The following is an 18,394-nucleotide window of genomic DNA, read 5'->3' as shown; positions in this document are numbered from 1 at the left end:
TAAGTTCAAAAAAGTAAAAGCGGGCTTCAAATACTTAAAAATGCAATTCATTTCCTCCTTTGGGGTTTCTCTGAAGAAGGTCACATGTTTATGAAGTGGTTCCATATATTCTGCATCTTTACAAAAAATAGTGAAAAACTGACAACTTTTGAAAACTCAGTTGTGCCATTAGGACTTAAAAGTTTTGGAGAAATGTTTGTGTATGTAACATTTTATTACAAGAAACATGAATTGGGAAAATATTGATGACAGATAACAGGTGATCAGGTATATCAGCAGGAAACATGTTAATTCAGTCCCCACAACAACAACATAAGTTGTTCCTGTTTAGTTCAAGGTTATGTTAAGCGAGAAACAAATTAATTCCCCCAAGTGTTGTCCCGACTAGTCAAACACATTTGAACAAAGAATTTCAAATTGAACAATATTCCTGAAATGTTGTTTAATAATGTAATAGTTTAATGATTGAAATCTAAATTTGTCAAAGCAAAAAAACTTACAGGGGTCATATAATGGTACATGCACTTTTACAAGTTGATTGTACTGAAATGTGTGTTGGCAGTGCAACCATCATAAAATGATAAAAATCCATCCAGTGTTTTTTTTTAATCTCCTTATATGTTTTCCCCTGCCTCAAATCAAGCCGTTCGACCGTGTGACGTCACACGGTCGGACGCCCCTCCCACAATTGTTTATTGACAGCATCGTTTCAACACAGACACGCCCTCGCTCGTGAGCGAGCTGTCAATCATAGTCTGCGTGGACTGGCGCGGTCATTGTTGATATGCTGGAGCACTGTCTATGAGCAGAATGGCGTCTAAGCGATTGTGGTGTTCTGTTCTTGGGTGCAATAAGGAACACAGCAGTCATTTTAATGTTCCTAAATCTGAACCGCTGAAGACGCAGTGGCTGAGTTTGTTTTCGAAGGGAATATTCCCCACGAGCAACGTCAATGCGTTCATGTTTGCGCGAATCATTTCTCACCAGACTGCTTTATAAACGAGGGTCATGAGCTGGTTTTGCTAAGAAGCTGCTCATAAATGATCGGTACCAGCTTTTCGTGTTCCTGCGAAACCTCCAGAACAACTGAAGTGAGTGTAATGTTTTATTAAACTTTATATTAATATTTATATTAATCTTTGCAAATCGCTAGCTGCACGCTTCAATGCGTCTAAGGTTTACACTCAGGGTACATTACGGCATGTTTTCTATGTATGATGTTCTCAATATAATTCATAATCCCACGTTTATACTGAACAACGCGTTATGGTTATTGTGTTATTGTGTTACAAACGGTGTACGGACAGAACAGAGAGGCGGTGTGAGCGAAGCTCATTATCATTTAAAGTCATATGCACTGAAACGGCGTGCTGAAAACAGAGCTGTTTTTGACCAGGTAAAATAAGTGTTTTCTTCCAATACTAATGAGAATTTTTAATTAAAGTATATTACAAACTTTTAATTTAGACTCTAAAGAATCATATTAGCTTGTACAAAAATGGCATTATATGACCCCTTTAAATCTGAATGCACCATATTATATTTTTAACTTTGGTCAACAATTCCTTAATTGTTTACAGTAGGTTAAATATTGCTGTATTTCAGTAGAAATGTTTGTAGACAAACAAGTACAGCTCCTATTTGTATGGGGAAAGGCTGATATTTCCAATCTGACAATATTATGGTAAATGAACTTTGCTTATTTGGATCTGGGTTCATTTAGTAAATATATGATTTTCATTTTGTAAATATATGTCTTTAGATTGAAACTGCAGAGGACGCAAAGCAGGCAGCGAAGGATAATTATAACGCTATAAATCTCATCTAAAAACTAAAAGCATAAAATGCATTTCATATGGAAGTTCAATAGGTCTTAAGATATACATTTTATTTATATCTATTCAAAATGCCAAACTGGGAAAAAGGGAAAAAGTTTGCTTTGAACAAATTTCTCTTAAACATTAGTCATACGCTCAGTGTCTGCAGTCTTTGAAAAAGAAATACAGCTTTCGTTCCTTATGCGTTCCTGAGACTGCATAAAGTGACTTTCCTCCATAAGAGCTCTATGAAAAATCCCTGACAGGTTTTGGTTACATTGCCGTCTAACATCCAGTCCCATGCAGAAGTACAGCACTGGGTTAACGCAGCTGTTGAAATAGGCTAAGTTTGAAGCCCAACTCCATCCTATATATACTGACGTGTTGTCTTTATGCGCCAATTTGACCAGTCCTAGAAAGTGGTAGGGGGCCCAACATAGGAAAAAAGCACTGACCAATACAGCAAGAATGCGCAGAGGCCTCGATTTGCCCGAGAGCCGTGTTCTGCGTATCCCAACAGCAGCTAGTATGTAACTGATGAGGATGACCAGGAAGGGCAACAAGAATCCACAGATGAAACGAATGAAGTAGTAGACATACTCTGCACTTCCTTTCTCCTGTAAATGAAATCACAAATTCATATTCACATATTTTCTATCGTACATGCAGATGTGTGAGTAAAAACGAATCACTCAGGCATTTGTGCAGCCATTCTGACCTTCATTGAGCAGTGGCTGAAGTTGTTCTTGCCAGGGAAGACCTGCCGGTACACAAAGAACGGTGAACTGAAGATCACGGCCACAATCCAAACTCCCACACTGACCACACGAGCTGCACGTAACGTCCGTCGTTTCCTGGTGAACACTGGGCGGCAAATGCAGAGCGCTCGATCCACACTGATGACAGCCAGAAGGAAAACACTGCAGAACATGTTGGCGTACTTGAAGAAAGCATTGAACTTGCAGACAAACTCTCCAAAAGGCCAGAGGTCAAAGAAAAGATCTCTGATAAGTGGAGTGACTCGTGTCAGGCAGAAGATCAGGTCAGCTACAGCGAGATTGACCAACCACACATTAGTAACACTGGGGTTCATGCGGAAGCTGGCAACCCAGATGACCACAGAGTTCCCAGTGGTGCCGAAGAGAATGATGATGGAGTGGAAGACGATGTTGACTGCTTTTATAATGGCTTCAGGGTCCACTGTAGTGTTCTCATGGTGGTTTGAGACCTCAGAGTGGGCATAATGGAGAAGAGTTGTATTGGAAGTCATTCTACAACCAAGAGAGACAAAACCATTAATGTTCCTTCAGTTCATACATGATGTCAATTTGTAAGCCAACTAGGGAGACTAATTTTCTAAAATGTTCAAAGAGATATTCAATATCAATATTTTCATTTAATATCAATATAAATGTTCGTCATTTTGCACATAGAAGATGCACCATCATCTGTGTCAGACAAAAGAAAACCCTTGCGTGATTGTTCCACCACAAGTGTATTCTTGTAAACTTGTGAACTAGAAGTGTAAACTCTACATAATTATTCTCTACATACATTGTAAAAACACTTTATTTTACATACAAACACTTTATTCTGCATACACATTATTTTATGTGATTCTAACAGTAAAAGAAAAACCTGTTACTTGTTTAATGGCATTGCTAATTGTGATAAACTCTAATTATTAATTCAAAAATGTGCATGTCTTTAGTTAAGATTATTTAGTAAAACATTGCTTCAGAATTTTTTTGTTTTGGTAACACTTTACTTATCTATAATCTATTATAAACATTTTGAATGCATTTTATTATGCCTTGTAATGCACCTTATGATGCATTTTATGATCTCATGTATAATCGTAACCACAGTTATAATATATTATAGTTTCAAGTTTTCAAGTTTGTTTTTATTTATATGGCACATTTAAAAACAGCACACATGACTGACCAAAGTGCTGAACAAAACACAAGATAAAGAGACAAGGGCAAACCACACATTCATGACAGAAGCTCACAATGAATTAAAAGCTAAAGAAAAAAAGTAGGTTTTAAGAGAAGATTTAAAAACAGTTAAAGACTGTGCCGATCCACAGCCTAGGGCCGGCAATGGCAAAGGCTCTTTCTCCTCTATGCTTTAATGGTGATCTGGGGACAGATAAAAGTAACTTATCACCAGACCTCGGATTTCGGGTGGAATTGTATGGACAGAGTAGCTCAGACAAATAGCTTGGTGCCAGATTATTTAAGGATTTAAAAACAAAGAGAAGAATTTTAAACTCAATTCTAAAATGCACAGGTATAGCCAATGCAGCAATTTCAAAATTGGAGAAACGTAATCAAACTTACGTTTTTTTGAGGAACTTTGCAGCGGCATTTTGTACATATTATAATGCATTGTTAAACCTTTATAAAGTATAATATATTAAAACACAAGAGAAACAACCGATTTTAGATGTAACAAAGTATGGGCAAATATTATAATGCATTTTAACTTTGGTTACAATATAATGAAACGATATAATGCACAAAAGCGTACAGTATAAATTTGTAATGCATTATACATAAAGGCTTTAAGTTATGTGTTACCAGTTATTAAAGAAATCGGAGGCGGTACTGTAGATTAATAAAGAATACAATTTGACACTTTCAGAAAAAAAAAAAAAAAAATGATTCCCCGAAAGTGTCAAATTGTATATATATATATATATATATATATTGCATGGCCTGGAAAATAAATAAATGAAAAATTAATAAATAAATACATACATAAAAAAATATTAACTATTAATAAACTGTGAATGATTAGATATGGGTGTTCTTACCTTGCACAGCATCAAGTGTTTTTACAAAACTGAAACACTGCTCAAGTAATCCTTCATGAATGAGTCAATGGGAGCGTGAGTAATAAAGTCATATTTTGCTATGCCAATAAATAAATCAGTAAGTAGTTCTTTGACATCACAACAGGGTGTGCTCATTTCTGCTTTTCAGTAACTTTTCTAGCTATTAATATGTATATTTTCTGCAGACAAACAGGAGACAAGCAGGAAGGGGGAGGAGACATCAACAAGTGCATCTTATCTATCTATCTGTCATGACCCTATGTCTGTGTTCACTTTTTTGTGTGATATTCTTGTACTGCCTGTGTTCAGTTCCTGTGTGTTTAGTTCTACCAGAAAAACTCAGGAGAATAAATACCGTAACAAGTATACATTTATTAACAGCTCAGCAAGCACAATTTGGCGTAGGCCCCGTCCGTAGCTCGCATTCCGAGGGTACGGAATCTGCATTTCCTGCCTGAAGACGAAGGCAGGGGCGCAGCCGACCCCCTAGGAGGAATAGGAAGGGACCATCTTGGTGGTGATGGGGAGGATGGAGGTGAATGAAGGCGTCAGCATCTGCGAACTCAGACATGTGTAAGTTTCGATCTTTTATACTACAAGTATTTAGAGCACGATTGGATAATGAGAAGGTAATCGTTTGACGTACCGATTGAGTCTTCCCGGCAGAACTTACGCTTAAGCTTTCATTTCCTGTTTCCTTGGTTGCCATAGTTATTCATTGTTTCATTGAGTAGTGTCTCACCTGTTCCTCATCATCATGTGTATTTAGACCCTCAGTGATCTTCTGTTCGCCTTGTGTTGAAGTTCGGGCCTTGTGTTTGTCTCTGATGTTTCCTGATGTTTATTAAATGTGAGTTCACTGCATCAAGCCTCTCTGTTTTGATTATCATGTCAAGCCAGCACGTGACAGAACTCAAAACCATCAAAAAGAAAGGTATGGAAATTGTAGATGAAAGGAGCTGTGCAGAGTAGAAATTATGCTCTATTTATCAGAATTGGCGCCTGATGGAGTATTTTGTGGAGGAGTTCCTCACCTATAGCCATATTGTTCCTGGGATGTTTTTACAGTTTTTGGAGTGGCTTGGATTGGGATTTTAGTTGGCTGATGCCAGAGGGGGATTACAACTGGACCCTGGCACATTGAGTGGCTCATCATTTACTGTGGGAGATGCAGATGAGGAACCCTGCAACTCTGCAGTAACCATCACACCATCAGAGTCTTGTCACGTCATGGCCGTTATTTGTTCCTTCACGTCATTTGTTTCTGTTAGTTCATCAATTTTAACGTTAGTTAATAATAACACAGTTCATTGTTTGTTCATGTTAGTTCACAGTGCATTAATGTTGACATACAACCTTTGATTTTAATAATGTATTTAGTAAACGTTGAAATTAATATTAACTAATAAATGCTTTATTAGTATTGTTCATTCTTTGTTCATGCTAACTAGTTAACTAATGAACCCTATTGTAAAGTGTTACTGATTATTTTAATTACTTTGCAATGTAAGTATCAAAAAAATATATACTTGAAATGATATAGGGAAACACTACAATTAGTTGATTTATTTCAGTGTGCTCAGCTTAGCCATGCCATGAGGACCTAAATGATTTGGTTTTTCAATTATCACAGAAGACATTTGAACTGGGAAAACGTGTTGTGGCCTTTTTGTTAAAGGTTCTCTAAGCGATGTCGGGTGACGTCACTTCTTGTTGACGTTTAAAGTATTGTCAAACAAAACGGAGGGTAGCTAGACCCTCCCTTCTCCTCATCTGCGCACTAACCCCCCAAACCCCGCCCCCAAGTCCTTCTTGTCAGTGATTGGCTGGAACTGTTTGTCATGTTTGTGGAGCGGGTTGGCCCAGTTTGTTTTTGTTGCTGTTTGTGGAGCCTGGGCTGTCTACAGAAATCGCGTTTCTTTACAGTGTGTTCAGGGGACAGGCAGCCAGCAGTTAGTGAGGAGATGTTTGCTGTATGTGACAAAAAACGTTTTGGCCTAAAAAACGCGTGACATCGCTTAGAGCACCTTTAACAAAGATAAACTGCAGCAGAAGCCTTTTTTCGTAGGCATGTATTTATTTCACAGGTAAATATTACAGACATAAAAAAAACAGAATGATAAGTAAACTCAGATTGACCCCAATCATCATGCAGAATTTCCTCTTTTTGCCTCAGATAGTCTTACCACATCATCCTAATAATTAACAAACCTAGACCCATAGGCTGACATAAGCAATCTTTAAAATGTACTGTTGCATAAACATACATAAATTAATATTACATGTAATACAATACATACATTTTATTACATGTAATACATTACCAATTATTTTAATTGTACAATATTTCATATAGGCTTCAACTTATTAAAGAAGACCAGAAACTGAGGTACAATCATTTTTCATTCTGTAAGATATGATATATTTGGTATATACATATATTTGAAAAATACGTTTAAATGTTTTTTTTTTTTTACATAAATTACATACATTTTTATTACATGTAATACATTACAAATTATTTTAATTTTAATTGTACAATATTTCATTAGGCTTCAACTTCTTATTAAAGAAGACCAGACACTGAGGTACAATCATTTTTCATTCTATAAGATATGATATATATATATATATATATATACACTCACCGGCCACTTTATTAGGTACCCCATGCTAGTAACGGGTTGGACCCCCTTTTGCCTTCAGAACTGCCTCAATTCTTCGTGGCATAGATTCAACAAGGTGCTGGAAGCATTCCTCAGGGAGTTTGGTCCATATTGACATGATGGCATCACACAGTTGCCGCAGATTTGTCGGCTGCACATCCATGATGCGAATCTCCCGTTCCACCACATCCCAAAGATGCTCTATTGGGTTGAGATCTGGTGACTGTGGAGGCCATTTTAGTACAGTGAACTCATTGTCATGTTCAAGAAACCAATTTGAAATGATTAGAGCTTTGTGACATGGTGGAAGTAGCCATCAGAGGATGGGTACATGGTGGCCATAAAGGGATGGACATGGTCAGAAACAATGCTCAGGTAGGCCGTGGCATTTAAACGATGCCCAATTGGCACTAAGGGGCCTAAAGTGTGCCAGGAAAACATCCCCCACACCATTACACCACCACCACCAGCCTGCACAGTGGTAACAAGGCATGATGGTTCCATGTTCTCATTCTGTTTACGCCAAATTCTGACTCTAACATCTGAATGTCTCAACAGAAATCGAGACTCATCAGACCAGGCAACATTTTTCCAGTCTTCAACTGTTCAATTTTGGTGAGCTCTTGCAAATTGTAGCCTCTTTTTCCTATTTGTAGTGGAGATGAGTGGTACCCGGTGGAGTCTTCTGCTGTTGTAGCCCATCCGCCTCAAGGTTGTGCGTGTTGTGGCTTCACAAATGCTTTGCTGCATACCTCGGTTGTAACGAGTGGTTATTTCAGTCACTGTTGCCCTTCTATCAGCTCGAACCAGTCTGGCCATTCTCCTCTGACCTCTGGCATCAACAAGGCATTTCCGCCCACAGAACTGCCGCTCACTGGATGTTTTTTCTTTTTCGGACCATTCTCTGTAAACCCTAGAGATGGTTGTGCGTGAAAATCCCAGTAGATTAGCAGTTTCTGAAATACTCAGACCAGCCCTTCTGGCACCAACAATCATGCCACGTTCAAAGTCACTCAAATCAACTTTCTTCCCCATACTGATGCTCGGTTTGAACTGCAGGAGATTGTCTTGACCATGTCTACATGCCTAAATGCACTGAGTTGCCGCCATGTGATTGGCTGCTTAGAAATTAAGTGTTAACGAGCAGTTGGACAGGTGTACCTAATAAAGTGGCCGGTGAGTGTATATATATATATATATACATATATTTTAAAAATACGTTTAAATGTTATGCTATTTGATAGACATGATAAATGAACAAGACAAATAGAATAAAAACTCTTAAAAAAAGTTTTTAGACACACTTGTGCCTGCAGTCTTTGGAATGGAATTATATCTTTCGTCCCAAGTGTCCCGCTGGGTTTGGCCTTCCTCCATAAAAGCACTGTGACAAATCCCAGACAAACTTTGGTTGCATCGTTGACTAAACTTCAGTCCCATGCAGAAGTACAGCAACGGGTTAATGCAGCTGTTGAAATAGGCTAAGTTTGAAGCCATTCTCCATCCTACTTTTACCACCTTGTTGGCTGCATTTACCAATTTGACCAGTCCTAGAAAGTGGTAGGGGGCCCAACATAGGAAAAAAGCACTGACCAATACAGCAAGAATCCGCAGAGGCCTCGATTTGCCCGAGAGCCGTGTTCTGCGTATCCCAACAGCAGCTAGTATGTAACTGATAAGGATGACCAGGAAGGGCAACAGGAATCCACAGATGAAACGAATGCTGTAGTAGACATACTTTGCTGAATTGTCACCTGCTTCAGCTGCTTCTTTGTGCTGCAAATGAAAAAAATGATGACATTAATATATTTACTAAATATAATCATTATATAAAAATGCATATGCATGATTATTTAAATATGTGTGCAGCCATTCTGACCTTGAGTGAGCAGTGGCTCAGGTTGTTCTTGCCAGGGAAGACCTGCCGGTACACAAAATACGGTGAACTAAAGATCACGGCCACAATCCAAACTCCCACACTGACCACACGAGCTGCACATAACGTCCGTCGTTTCCTAGTAGCAACTGGGCACCAGACGCAGAGCGCTCGATCCACACTGATGACAGCCAGAAGGAAAACACTGCAGAACATGTTGGCGTACTTGAAGAAACCATTGAACTTGCAGAGAAAGACCCCAAAAGGCCAGTAGTCAAAGAAAAGGCTTGAGACTAGTGATAGGACTCGTGTCAGGCAGAAGATCAGGTCAGCTACTGCAAGGTTGAGCAACCATACGTTAGTGACGTTGGGCTTCATTCGGAAGCTGACAACCCAGATGACCACAGAGTTCCCGGTGGTGCCGAGGAAAATGATGATGGTGAGGAAGACAATGCTGACCTCATTCATGATGACTTCGATGTCCACTGTAGTGTTCTCATGGTGGTTTGAGACATCAGAGTGGGCATAATGGAGAAGTGTTGTATTGGAAGTCATTCTACAACCTAGACAGACAAATCAGTAAATGTTCCTATAGTTTAAACTTCTGTCTTGATATTAATTTCTAAGACAACTTGGAAGACTTATTCGGCATAGGTTCGCTCATAAAATTCTAAAATGCTCAAATGGATAACATTTTCATAATTTTGTAAGATGCAACCCTGATATGCATCAGTAGAAAATTAATTTTGGTGTTATGAGTGTTGTTAAAAGCACATTAGATCACAAAGTACAAGGGATAGCAATAACAAGGGATGCACCGATGTATCAGCCAATACTTGTATCGGCCGTTTGTTTAAAAACAGCTGATGATTAGGGACGATTCACACAAAACTATCGGAACTATCGTTAGGCTGTCGTTATCTGTATTGGCAGATGTCATTCTAAAAAATCGGATATCAGTATACTGCCACACAAATTTTATATTGGTGCACCAAAAATAACAAGGTCAGTTATAGATGTCAAATTACTCTGTGAAATCACACATTTAGGATTTCATAAATCATAATTACTTTATCCCATTGTTGTTGTTGTTTTTAGCAAAACTGTTGCCCTGCTTCAGATGCCCTGCTGTGTTAGCTGTATCAAAAACTTTGAAGCTTGCATAAGTAAATGTTGAAATTAACATTAACAAAGATTAACAAATGCTGAAGAAGCGCAATTCATAATTAGTTCATGTTAAGTAGTAAATGCTCAAAAACTAATGAAAACTTATTGTAAAGTGTCATCGTAATAATAATAATATTAATTTTAAAAAACTTGGTACAAAATGAGGACAGAAATATAGATAATCTTGTGATGAATTGATGTAGATGTTCTTACCTGTACACATCAGTGTTTTCACAAATCAGACCAATCCATCAATCTTGAGGGGAAAAAACAGCGAAATCCTTTGTAAATGATTCAATAGGAGCTGTGTATGACTATTAAAATGTCATTTTGCTATGCTTAAAAAATAAATCTGCGGCTAGTTCATTGATATTACTTGCAGTTGCTCTCTTCCTTTTGCTCCTTAGAACAGGCGGTTCATGTGTTTTCCCTGAAGACAGATAAGAGAAATTGGAAGGGGGAGGAGACTTACACAAACATAAATCCTTTTTTTTTTACGTAAACAGAATTGTTGTAAGTGAAGTGTGGCTTTGGCACATTCATATATTATTTATGTAACTTAATATTTTAAAAAACAACATTATTGATCTGACTGTACTTACGCTGTTGAATGAGAACTGAACTGAACGATGACATCATTTTTTTTGTAGAACTGCTTAGAGATGAAATTAACTAATTTAATAATTGAAGATCTTTACAACAGAACTGATTCAACACTGAACTGACTTCAGCTGAACAACAGCCGTAATGCATAATTTTCCTGTTATCACAGTAGAGCTTTGAAAAATTGTATAAACATTGCAATATTGTATAAAGCGCTATATAAACAAATGGTGACTTTACTTGACATGGCATATTTAAGTATACAAAGACACAACTCAGGGGCAGTTTATACACAACACAGTTTTCAACTAAAAATGGAAAAAAAATTATGCGTTTTGGCTGTTCATTTACTCGACAATGACATTTTGGGGGCCCAAAAACACAAACCTTTGACAATAGGATTCCAATTGCAGGTTTTAGGAAACACTACCGTTATCATCTCTGTGTAAACTACAAAAAATGCAAATTTGTGACAATGTTAACATCATGCGCATGCGTATTACGTGTTCAGTCAATAGGCGCGTAGTTTTTTCTTTACAAAGTGACATCGCCAACTACTGGCCTGGCAGTAAGGTGTGAACAACGGGGATAGTTTTGACAACAAAGAAAAACGTTTCCCATTTTAGTACATCATTATAGCGTAGCCTATAGCCTACCCTCAATCAGAGATGGGCATAAATACATGGAAATGTATTTAAAATAAAACATACAAAATACTGTGTGGATTTTTTTTTTTTTTTTTTTTTTTTTTTTTACAAATTAAGTATTTTGAAAATACACAAAATACATATGAAATTGGCCATCCAGCAGGTGAATGAAGAAACTACATAGGCCTACTGCCTTTTAATTCCTAACCTTATCTCTGCCCTCTCTGTCTTTCTTTCTTTCCTGCTCGCAATTACAAATAAACTTATGCAAAATAGCAGCCATTTATATCCTTATTTAAACCAGGTTACAATGTAGTCTATTATTTGTAGTGTGAACACTATTAAAAATTCATACTGTAGCCTATGTAAAACTGTGGGAACCTTTTCTGCTATTTAGCAAAGAACATTTGCTTATTTAGAAAAAGTTCCATCGATTCAAACTTATATCATCGCTATAACAGTGTCATATCACCCAGCCATAACATGCAGTAACATGCTTTAAACACATTTTCAACACAATTGTTGTTGAAAAATCCACAACCGATCCAGACTGATTGGCTAACGCTATTTTCCCACTTGTCTGTGCTCTTTTATTCTTTCATAACTGAAGGAAAATCTAAATAATGCACTAGGCTATTTTAACTTTAATCAACAAGTAGAAGTGATCATGACATCCTCACCTTATTGCAGAAAAGTTGCGGATCCAATGCTGAGTAGTAGCCTAGACTGCAGCTCTCATGCATGAATGTCGGGGTTGGGAGGAGTGGGCGTGTCTGAACTAGTTGATGCACGAAACCCGATTAACAGGATGACTGGCAAAAGGTATTTTACGTATTTTGGAAATACAAAAATACTCATCTTAAATGTATTAAATACAAATTACATATGTTTTTTTTTCAAAGGCTTTAAAATACAAAATAGTATTTTGTATTTCAAATACGTATTTTAAATACATGTCTGAAATACTGCCCATCCCTGCCCTTAATGTATAATCAATGGCTATAATTGTGACATTCTTGCTCATGTTCATGTCTCTTGCACTTCATTCAAATCTGTTGAATGTTGTTTGAGCTTTAATCAGGAAATTCCCAATAGACTAGACATTACTAAAGCAAGAGACACTTTGTAAATAAATGTATGTTTTATTCAAACACTTTACCTTTAAAAAAAAAAAAAAAAAAAGACATGTATCTAATATGACATATCTAAGTTCAGTCAGTCACAATAAGCCTTCTATATAGGATGTACCCATGTGTTCTCTCTCATGAGGAAGCATTAATTATAGCCTACTAAGAAGTGCACATGCAAAACAAAAATGGGTGTCATCATTTTGCAATATTGAACAACCTTTAATGTTTCAGTCACTGCAGATGATTTATTTCAGTGTGCTCAGTTAAGCTACAAAGACCTAAAGGTTTAGAAGACATTTAAACCGGAAACAATTAGTTTTGTTTTTCTGATGAAAAGAAATTGCATCAAAAGCTTTCATACACTGTGCATTTATTGCATTGGTTAATATTACAGAAACAATGAAAAATGTTAATTCCCTTATATTAAGCCATGCACATATAATTTCCGCTTAATCTTCCTGCCTCAGGTGGGCTTATCAATCCTGTTAAATAACAATCATACACATGTAGACAAACATAACCGATCATAAAAATGCAGAATTATTTCATAAACATTTATATAAATATTATTACCCATATTACGAATGATCTTAGTTTGAATATTTTCAGGTATATTTTATATGTTCATTTGTCAATGTGTTATATACACTAATAAAAAAAAATGCATTAAAGAAAGTTAGCTGCTAGACCTGACAAATGAACAAGAAAAAGAGTAAAAACTCAAAGTTTAGTGACACTCTCAGTCTTTGGAATGGAATTCCAGCTTTCCTCACCAGTGCCTTGCTGTGACAGAATTTGGCTTTCTTCCTTAAAAGCTCTGTGACAAATCCCAGACAAACTTTGGTTGCATCGTTGACTAAACTGCAGTCCCATGCAGAAGTACAGCAATGGGTTAATGCAGCTGTTGAAATAGGCTAAGTTTGAAGCCATTCTCCATCCTACTTTTACCACCTTGTTGTTTTTATCCACCAATTTGACCAGTCCTAGAAAGTGGTAGGGGGCCCAACATAGGAAAAAAGCACCGACCAATACAGCAAGAATGCGCAGAGGCCTCGATTTGCCCGAGAGCCGTGTTCTGCGTATCCCAACAGCAGCTAGTATGTAACTGATGAGGATGACCAGGAAGGGCAACAAGAATCCACAGATGAAACGAATGAAGTAGTAGACATACTCAGCACTTCCTTTCTCCTGTAAATGAAATCACAAATTGATTTTCACATATTTTCTATAGTACATGCAATTATAGTATTCCACTTGCTTCTGCTGCTTCTTTCTCCTGCAAATTAATTTATAATTATATATTCATAATAACAAAATCAGATTTTTTTATGCAGTCATTTTTTAAAGCCATTCTGACCTTCAGTGAGCAGTGGCTCAGGTTGTTCTTGCCAGGGAAGACCTGCCGGTACACAAAATACGGTGAACTAAAGATCACGGCCACAATCCAAACTCCCACACTGGCCACACGAGCTGCACATAACGTCCGTCGTTTTCTAGTAGCAACTGGGCACCAGACGCAGAGCGCTCGATCCACACTGATGACAGCCAGAAGGAAAACACTGCAGAACATGTTGGCGTACTTGAAGAAACCATTGAACTTGCAGAGAAAGACCCCAAAAGCCCAGTGGTTAAAGAAAATGTTTTTGAGGAGCGAAGTGACTCGTGTCAGGCAGAAGATCAGGTCAGCTACTGCCAGATTGACCAACCAAACATTAGTGACGTTGGGCTTCATGCGAAAGCCGGCCACCCAGATCACCACCGAGTTCCCAGTGGTGCCGAGAAGAAAGATGATGGAGAGGAAGACAATGTCCACTGTTGTTTTCTCGGTTGGAATTTTAGAGTTGAAGTGTAAGGACAGAGTTGTATTCGAGCTCATTCTACAAGCAAGACAGATAAAAAAGATGCTTTTTCAGTTTTTCTTCTGAAGGCTTACAATCAACCTACATCCGCATATGCACTCAACTTTATCTGTCCACGCATTCTGCACAACCTAAGCGTGTGGTTACCATGCTAGTTTCACGAGCGTCACCACACAGTTAAATAAACACGATGAGAGTTGTCTGGCAACCAAGAGGGTCTAGGTTATTAAACTGATATGGGTTTACTTAGAAGTCATAATAGGAACATTGATTTCAGCTAAAGATTTTGAATTACCCTGTTAAATAATAACCAGTAGAACTTATTTGACTGCTCTGCTCCTATTTCATTTAGGACTTGATTCACACCATATTCACACTTTGATAAATATTTTATTCATATTATATATTATTTATTCTAAACTATTTTTTAAAGCTTTTTTATATATATATATATATATATATATATATATATATATATATATATATATATATATATATATATATATATATATATATATATATATATATATATCAATCAGATTATTGCAATCAATTTGATTTAAGCTCATCCTTTATCCTATATTGTTTTCAGAAAATTCTATCAAAAAGGTGAACTAAATCTGGTGATGAATTTCAATGTTCTTACCTGTTTTTTGGTTGTTGTTTTTTTTTGCACTAACCAGCCCAAACTGTCAGTCTTGGGATAAACAGCTTTCCATAATCTTTTGTGAATATGTTCAGCATGGACTATGTTTGAGAATTAAATAGTCATTGTTCCACCAGTGTGCAGATAAATATACAAGCAACTTCATTGACATCTCTTGCAGTTGCTTTCATTTAATTCTGAACAGGCTTTTTTATTGCATCTTTTGCACAGCCATTCTAAAGCGTGCTATTTGGCAACAAAGGAAAGACAGGCAGGAAAAGGGAGGAGATGCGCAATTTTTATCTGCAAACAGATCAAATTCTATTCTGCACTAGATCTCAGTACTCCAAAAAGCCATTTAAATAGCTAAATTGTTGTGCTAAAGCCTATTCAAGGGAAGCTCAGGAATTTTACTATATGTTTAATATCATAATTCTATATAAATTATTAATAGGTTTAACAGAACTAAAGAAAAATAGCAAGCCAATGCAAATTCAAAGTTAACAAGTAAATCATGAAATTGTCAAATTAAGGAAAGAAATAGTCCTATAAAATAATCAAAATATAATAAATCTAAGACACAAGGCAGTACCTAATAAAACAACAACCATCAGCGTCCAATTCTCCACACCATAAACCAACAAACACATCTTAACCTCAAACACACTCTCCTTCTTTCCGCTCTCAGAGGCAGAAGTCTTCAAACTCACCCTTTCCAATCTACCTGTCTGCTTGAGCCTATTAACTTATATCCTTCAAGTAATTTCTTCTGTACCTGCACTCACTCTTCCCACAGCATTTAAGCAGGCCTGGACAACCTCACTGCTAAAGAAACCCACTCTAAACCCAGACCGGTATCACTTCTTTCATTTATTGCAAAAACACTTGAGCGAGTCATCTTCAACCTTTGCATTTTGCATTTCTCACACAGAACAACCTCCTGGACAGCAAATAGTCTGGCTTCAAAAGTGGTCACTCAACTAAAACTTCCCTGCTCTCAGTTTTTGAAGCTCTGAGACTGGCATGAGCAGCTTCCAAATAATCAGTACTCATCTTGCTAGATCGGTCTCCTGCTTTTGACACCACCAGATACACCAATTAATCACCAGATCCACCTGTCAACCTTCATGACAAAGGACATCTCAGGTAGGTCCTTCAGGGTGTCATGGAGGGGTGAGGTGTCTTAAGTTGCGCGCCTCAGGGCTCAGTCCTGGGATTACTTCTCTTCTCCATCTATGACATCACTAGGATCTGTCATTCAAAAATATGGCTTTTCCTATCACTATGCACAGCCACAACTTTACCTCTCTACTGCCTGACATTTCTTGCTGGATGAAAGACCATCACCTACTGCAACTCAACCTTTCCAAGACCAAACTGCTTGTGGTTTTGGCCAACCCAACACTTCTCCTTGGAGTTGTCATTGGAGATCAGTTAAACTTCACATACCACCGCCGCAATCATTGGTCCGACGACAACGGTCGGTGTGTCCCTGCAAAAATAGTCACGGTAGGACGGCATAAATCGGTAAAAATATGTAACAGAAAAGTTAACGTCAAAGATGTCTGTTCAATTTTCATTTTGGAACTATTTTTCAACAATGACGGGATGTGACGTCTTTTCAACGGTCATTAAATGCCAAATGTTCGCGGAGACATTGCTAGAACTGCCCTATGCAGATTTACCTGAATTAAAAAAAATAGCTGTGTGCACGAGTAACTGGGACTGTCATGATTCTGCCCTCTTGTCATTTCCTTTCTCTAGTCTTGAGGCAGGATCATGACAGACCCATGTTTTGTGTGCAGGCACATGGCCTTGATTTTGGGTTGTGTGCTTGTGTTGTCTCGTTCTCTTTCCCCGCCCCCTTGTTATCCTCATCTTGTCTTCATTGCCTGATCAGTGTCACCTGCTGTCGTTATCTGTTCTCCCTATATTATCCCCTTGTGTTTGCTGTCCTGTGCTGGTTCATTGTGATTGATTGTGTGTGTATCCACACACGGTAATACTTGTGAGTACCTTGTCTTGAGGTCTGTCTAAACAAAGAAGTTTTCTTGTTATAGTTATTTTGTTCCTGTGAAGTTTTATGTTTAAGTCTTAGTCTATTGTTGTTTGTCTTTTGTAGTGATGGCAAGATGAGGCTTCCTGAACCACTGAGACCTCGCAGCCCATTGCTTCAACCAAAGGTTCATTACTCGAAGCTTCATTCAGCATTGCTCACTAGTGACACCTAGCTATTGTGCAAAGAAATTGCAGGCAAATTAATTCATTCTGAACCAATGACCCGCCCCCCTCCCACAATGTTTTATTTATTTATCTTCTTCTAAATATGAGTTAATGTCTCTGTAAACTTTCATTTGCAATAATAAAGAGATCTGTGCAGACATTTGTCCATTGCCTGGGTATGAAATAAAACGTGTATCTTTCTCTGTCTGCATTTACTTACAGAGACAACTGTCACACACACAGTTAATTAATTATTCCAAAAAATATTGGATAGGGACAGTATGAACAACAAAAGTGACTATGTTGAGTGCAGTGCTTGTGGAGGGACTCGAGGAAGTGTAATAAAGTAAACTGCAGTAAACACCACAGTTTGGGGTGGATGAAGGAAGGATTGCAATAGATTTGTATTGAGAAAATGAATTTTTTGAAGTGTGTTGGGGTTTAGACAATTCCTCTTCTAAAAATATCCTTTCACAAGGAACAGAGAATGCAGGGGAACATAAAATGTCAGTGCCAGCGGGTATAAATGAAGATACTGATGTTAAGCCCAGACAGGGGAGGATCTCCTCTTTCTTGCTGGCTCCATTACCATGAAAAAGAAAGATGTCATAAAAAGCAAACAAATCCAAAAGGGCAATCCAAATTAAAAAGCAGTCCAGTCGAGATCCAAAAATCTAAGCTACCAAAAATCCAAAGCAATCCAAATAATATTTTCTAATTAATATAACAAGACTATAATATAGCTACTATAATTAATAATAACAATTATTCATTATTATTATTAACTCTAACCTGATAAAATGTAATAATATACAGCCCTAACACATATATGACACAATAACGACAATGAGAGTTCTCTAACTCTGACTCTCTGACACGCTACAAGTGCTTACTACTCCTGCAACACCCACAAGGTGG

General features: G+C 37.5%; 3 protein-coding genes across 3 annotated transcripts; all 3 read right to left on the bottom strand.

Annotated features, from left to right (window-relative positions):
- Positions 1-2,505: 2,505 nt before the first annotated feature.
- LOC130097363 (formyl peptide receptor-related sequence 1-like) lies at positions 2,506-4,861 on the bottom strand. The gene is made up of 2 exons (XM_056264159.1): positions 4,639-4,861; positions 2,506-3,088 (listed from the first exon to the last, which is right to left on the bottom strand). The coding sequence occupies exon 2, from the start codon at positions 3,085-3,087 to the stop codon at positions 2,506-2,508; it is 582 nt and encodes a 193-aa protein (XP_056120134.1). The 5' UTR covers position 3,088; positions 4,639-4,861.
- A 3,498-nt stretch (positions 4,862-8,359) lies between these two features.
- LOC130097382 (C3a anaphylatoxin chemotactic receptor-like) lies at positions 8,360-10,768 on the bottom strand. Its single transcript, XM_056264186.1, has 3 exons — positions 10,582-10,768; positions 9,205-9,757; positions 8,360-9,101 (listed from the first exon to the last, which is right to left on the bottom strand). The coding sequence occupies exons 2-3, from the start codon at positions 9,754-9,756 to the stop codon at positions 8,607-8,609; spliced, it is 1,047 nt and encodes a 348-aa protein (XP_056120161.1). The 5' UTR covers position 9,757; positions 10,582-10,768; the 3' UTR covers positions 8,360-8,606.
- A 2,621-nt stretch (positions 10,769-13,389) lies between these two features.
- LOC130097354 (C3a anaphylatoxin chemotactic receptor-like) lies at positions 13,390-14,934 on the bottom strand. The gene is made up of 2 exons (XM_056264149.1): positions 14,106-14,934; positions 13,390-13,936 (listed from the first exon to the last, which is right to left on the bottom strand). The coding sequence occupies exons 1-2, from the start codon at positions 14,622-14,624 to the stop codon at positions 13,469-13,471; spliced, it is 987 nt and encodes a 328-aa protein (XP_056120124.1). The 5' UTR covers positions 14,625-14,934; the 3' UTR covers positions 13,390-13,468.
- Positions 14,935-18,394: the final 3,460 nt, after the last annotated feature.

Source organism: Rhinichthys klamathensis, unplaced genomic scaffold, assembly GCF_029890125.1.
Source record: "Rhinichthys klamathensis goyatoka isolate OS25496 unplaced genomic scaffold, OSU_Roscu_1.1 h1tg000217l_1, whole genome shotgun sequence".
Taxonomy (NCBI): Eukaryota; Metazoa; Chordata; class Actinopteri; order Cypriniformes; family Leuciscidae; genus Rhinichthys; species Rhinichthys klamathensis.
The sequence above is the reverse complement of the archived record's forward strand: the minus strand, read 5'-3'. Positions and strand labels throughout refer to the sequence as shown.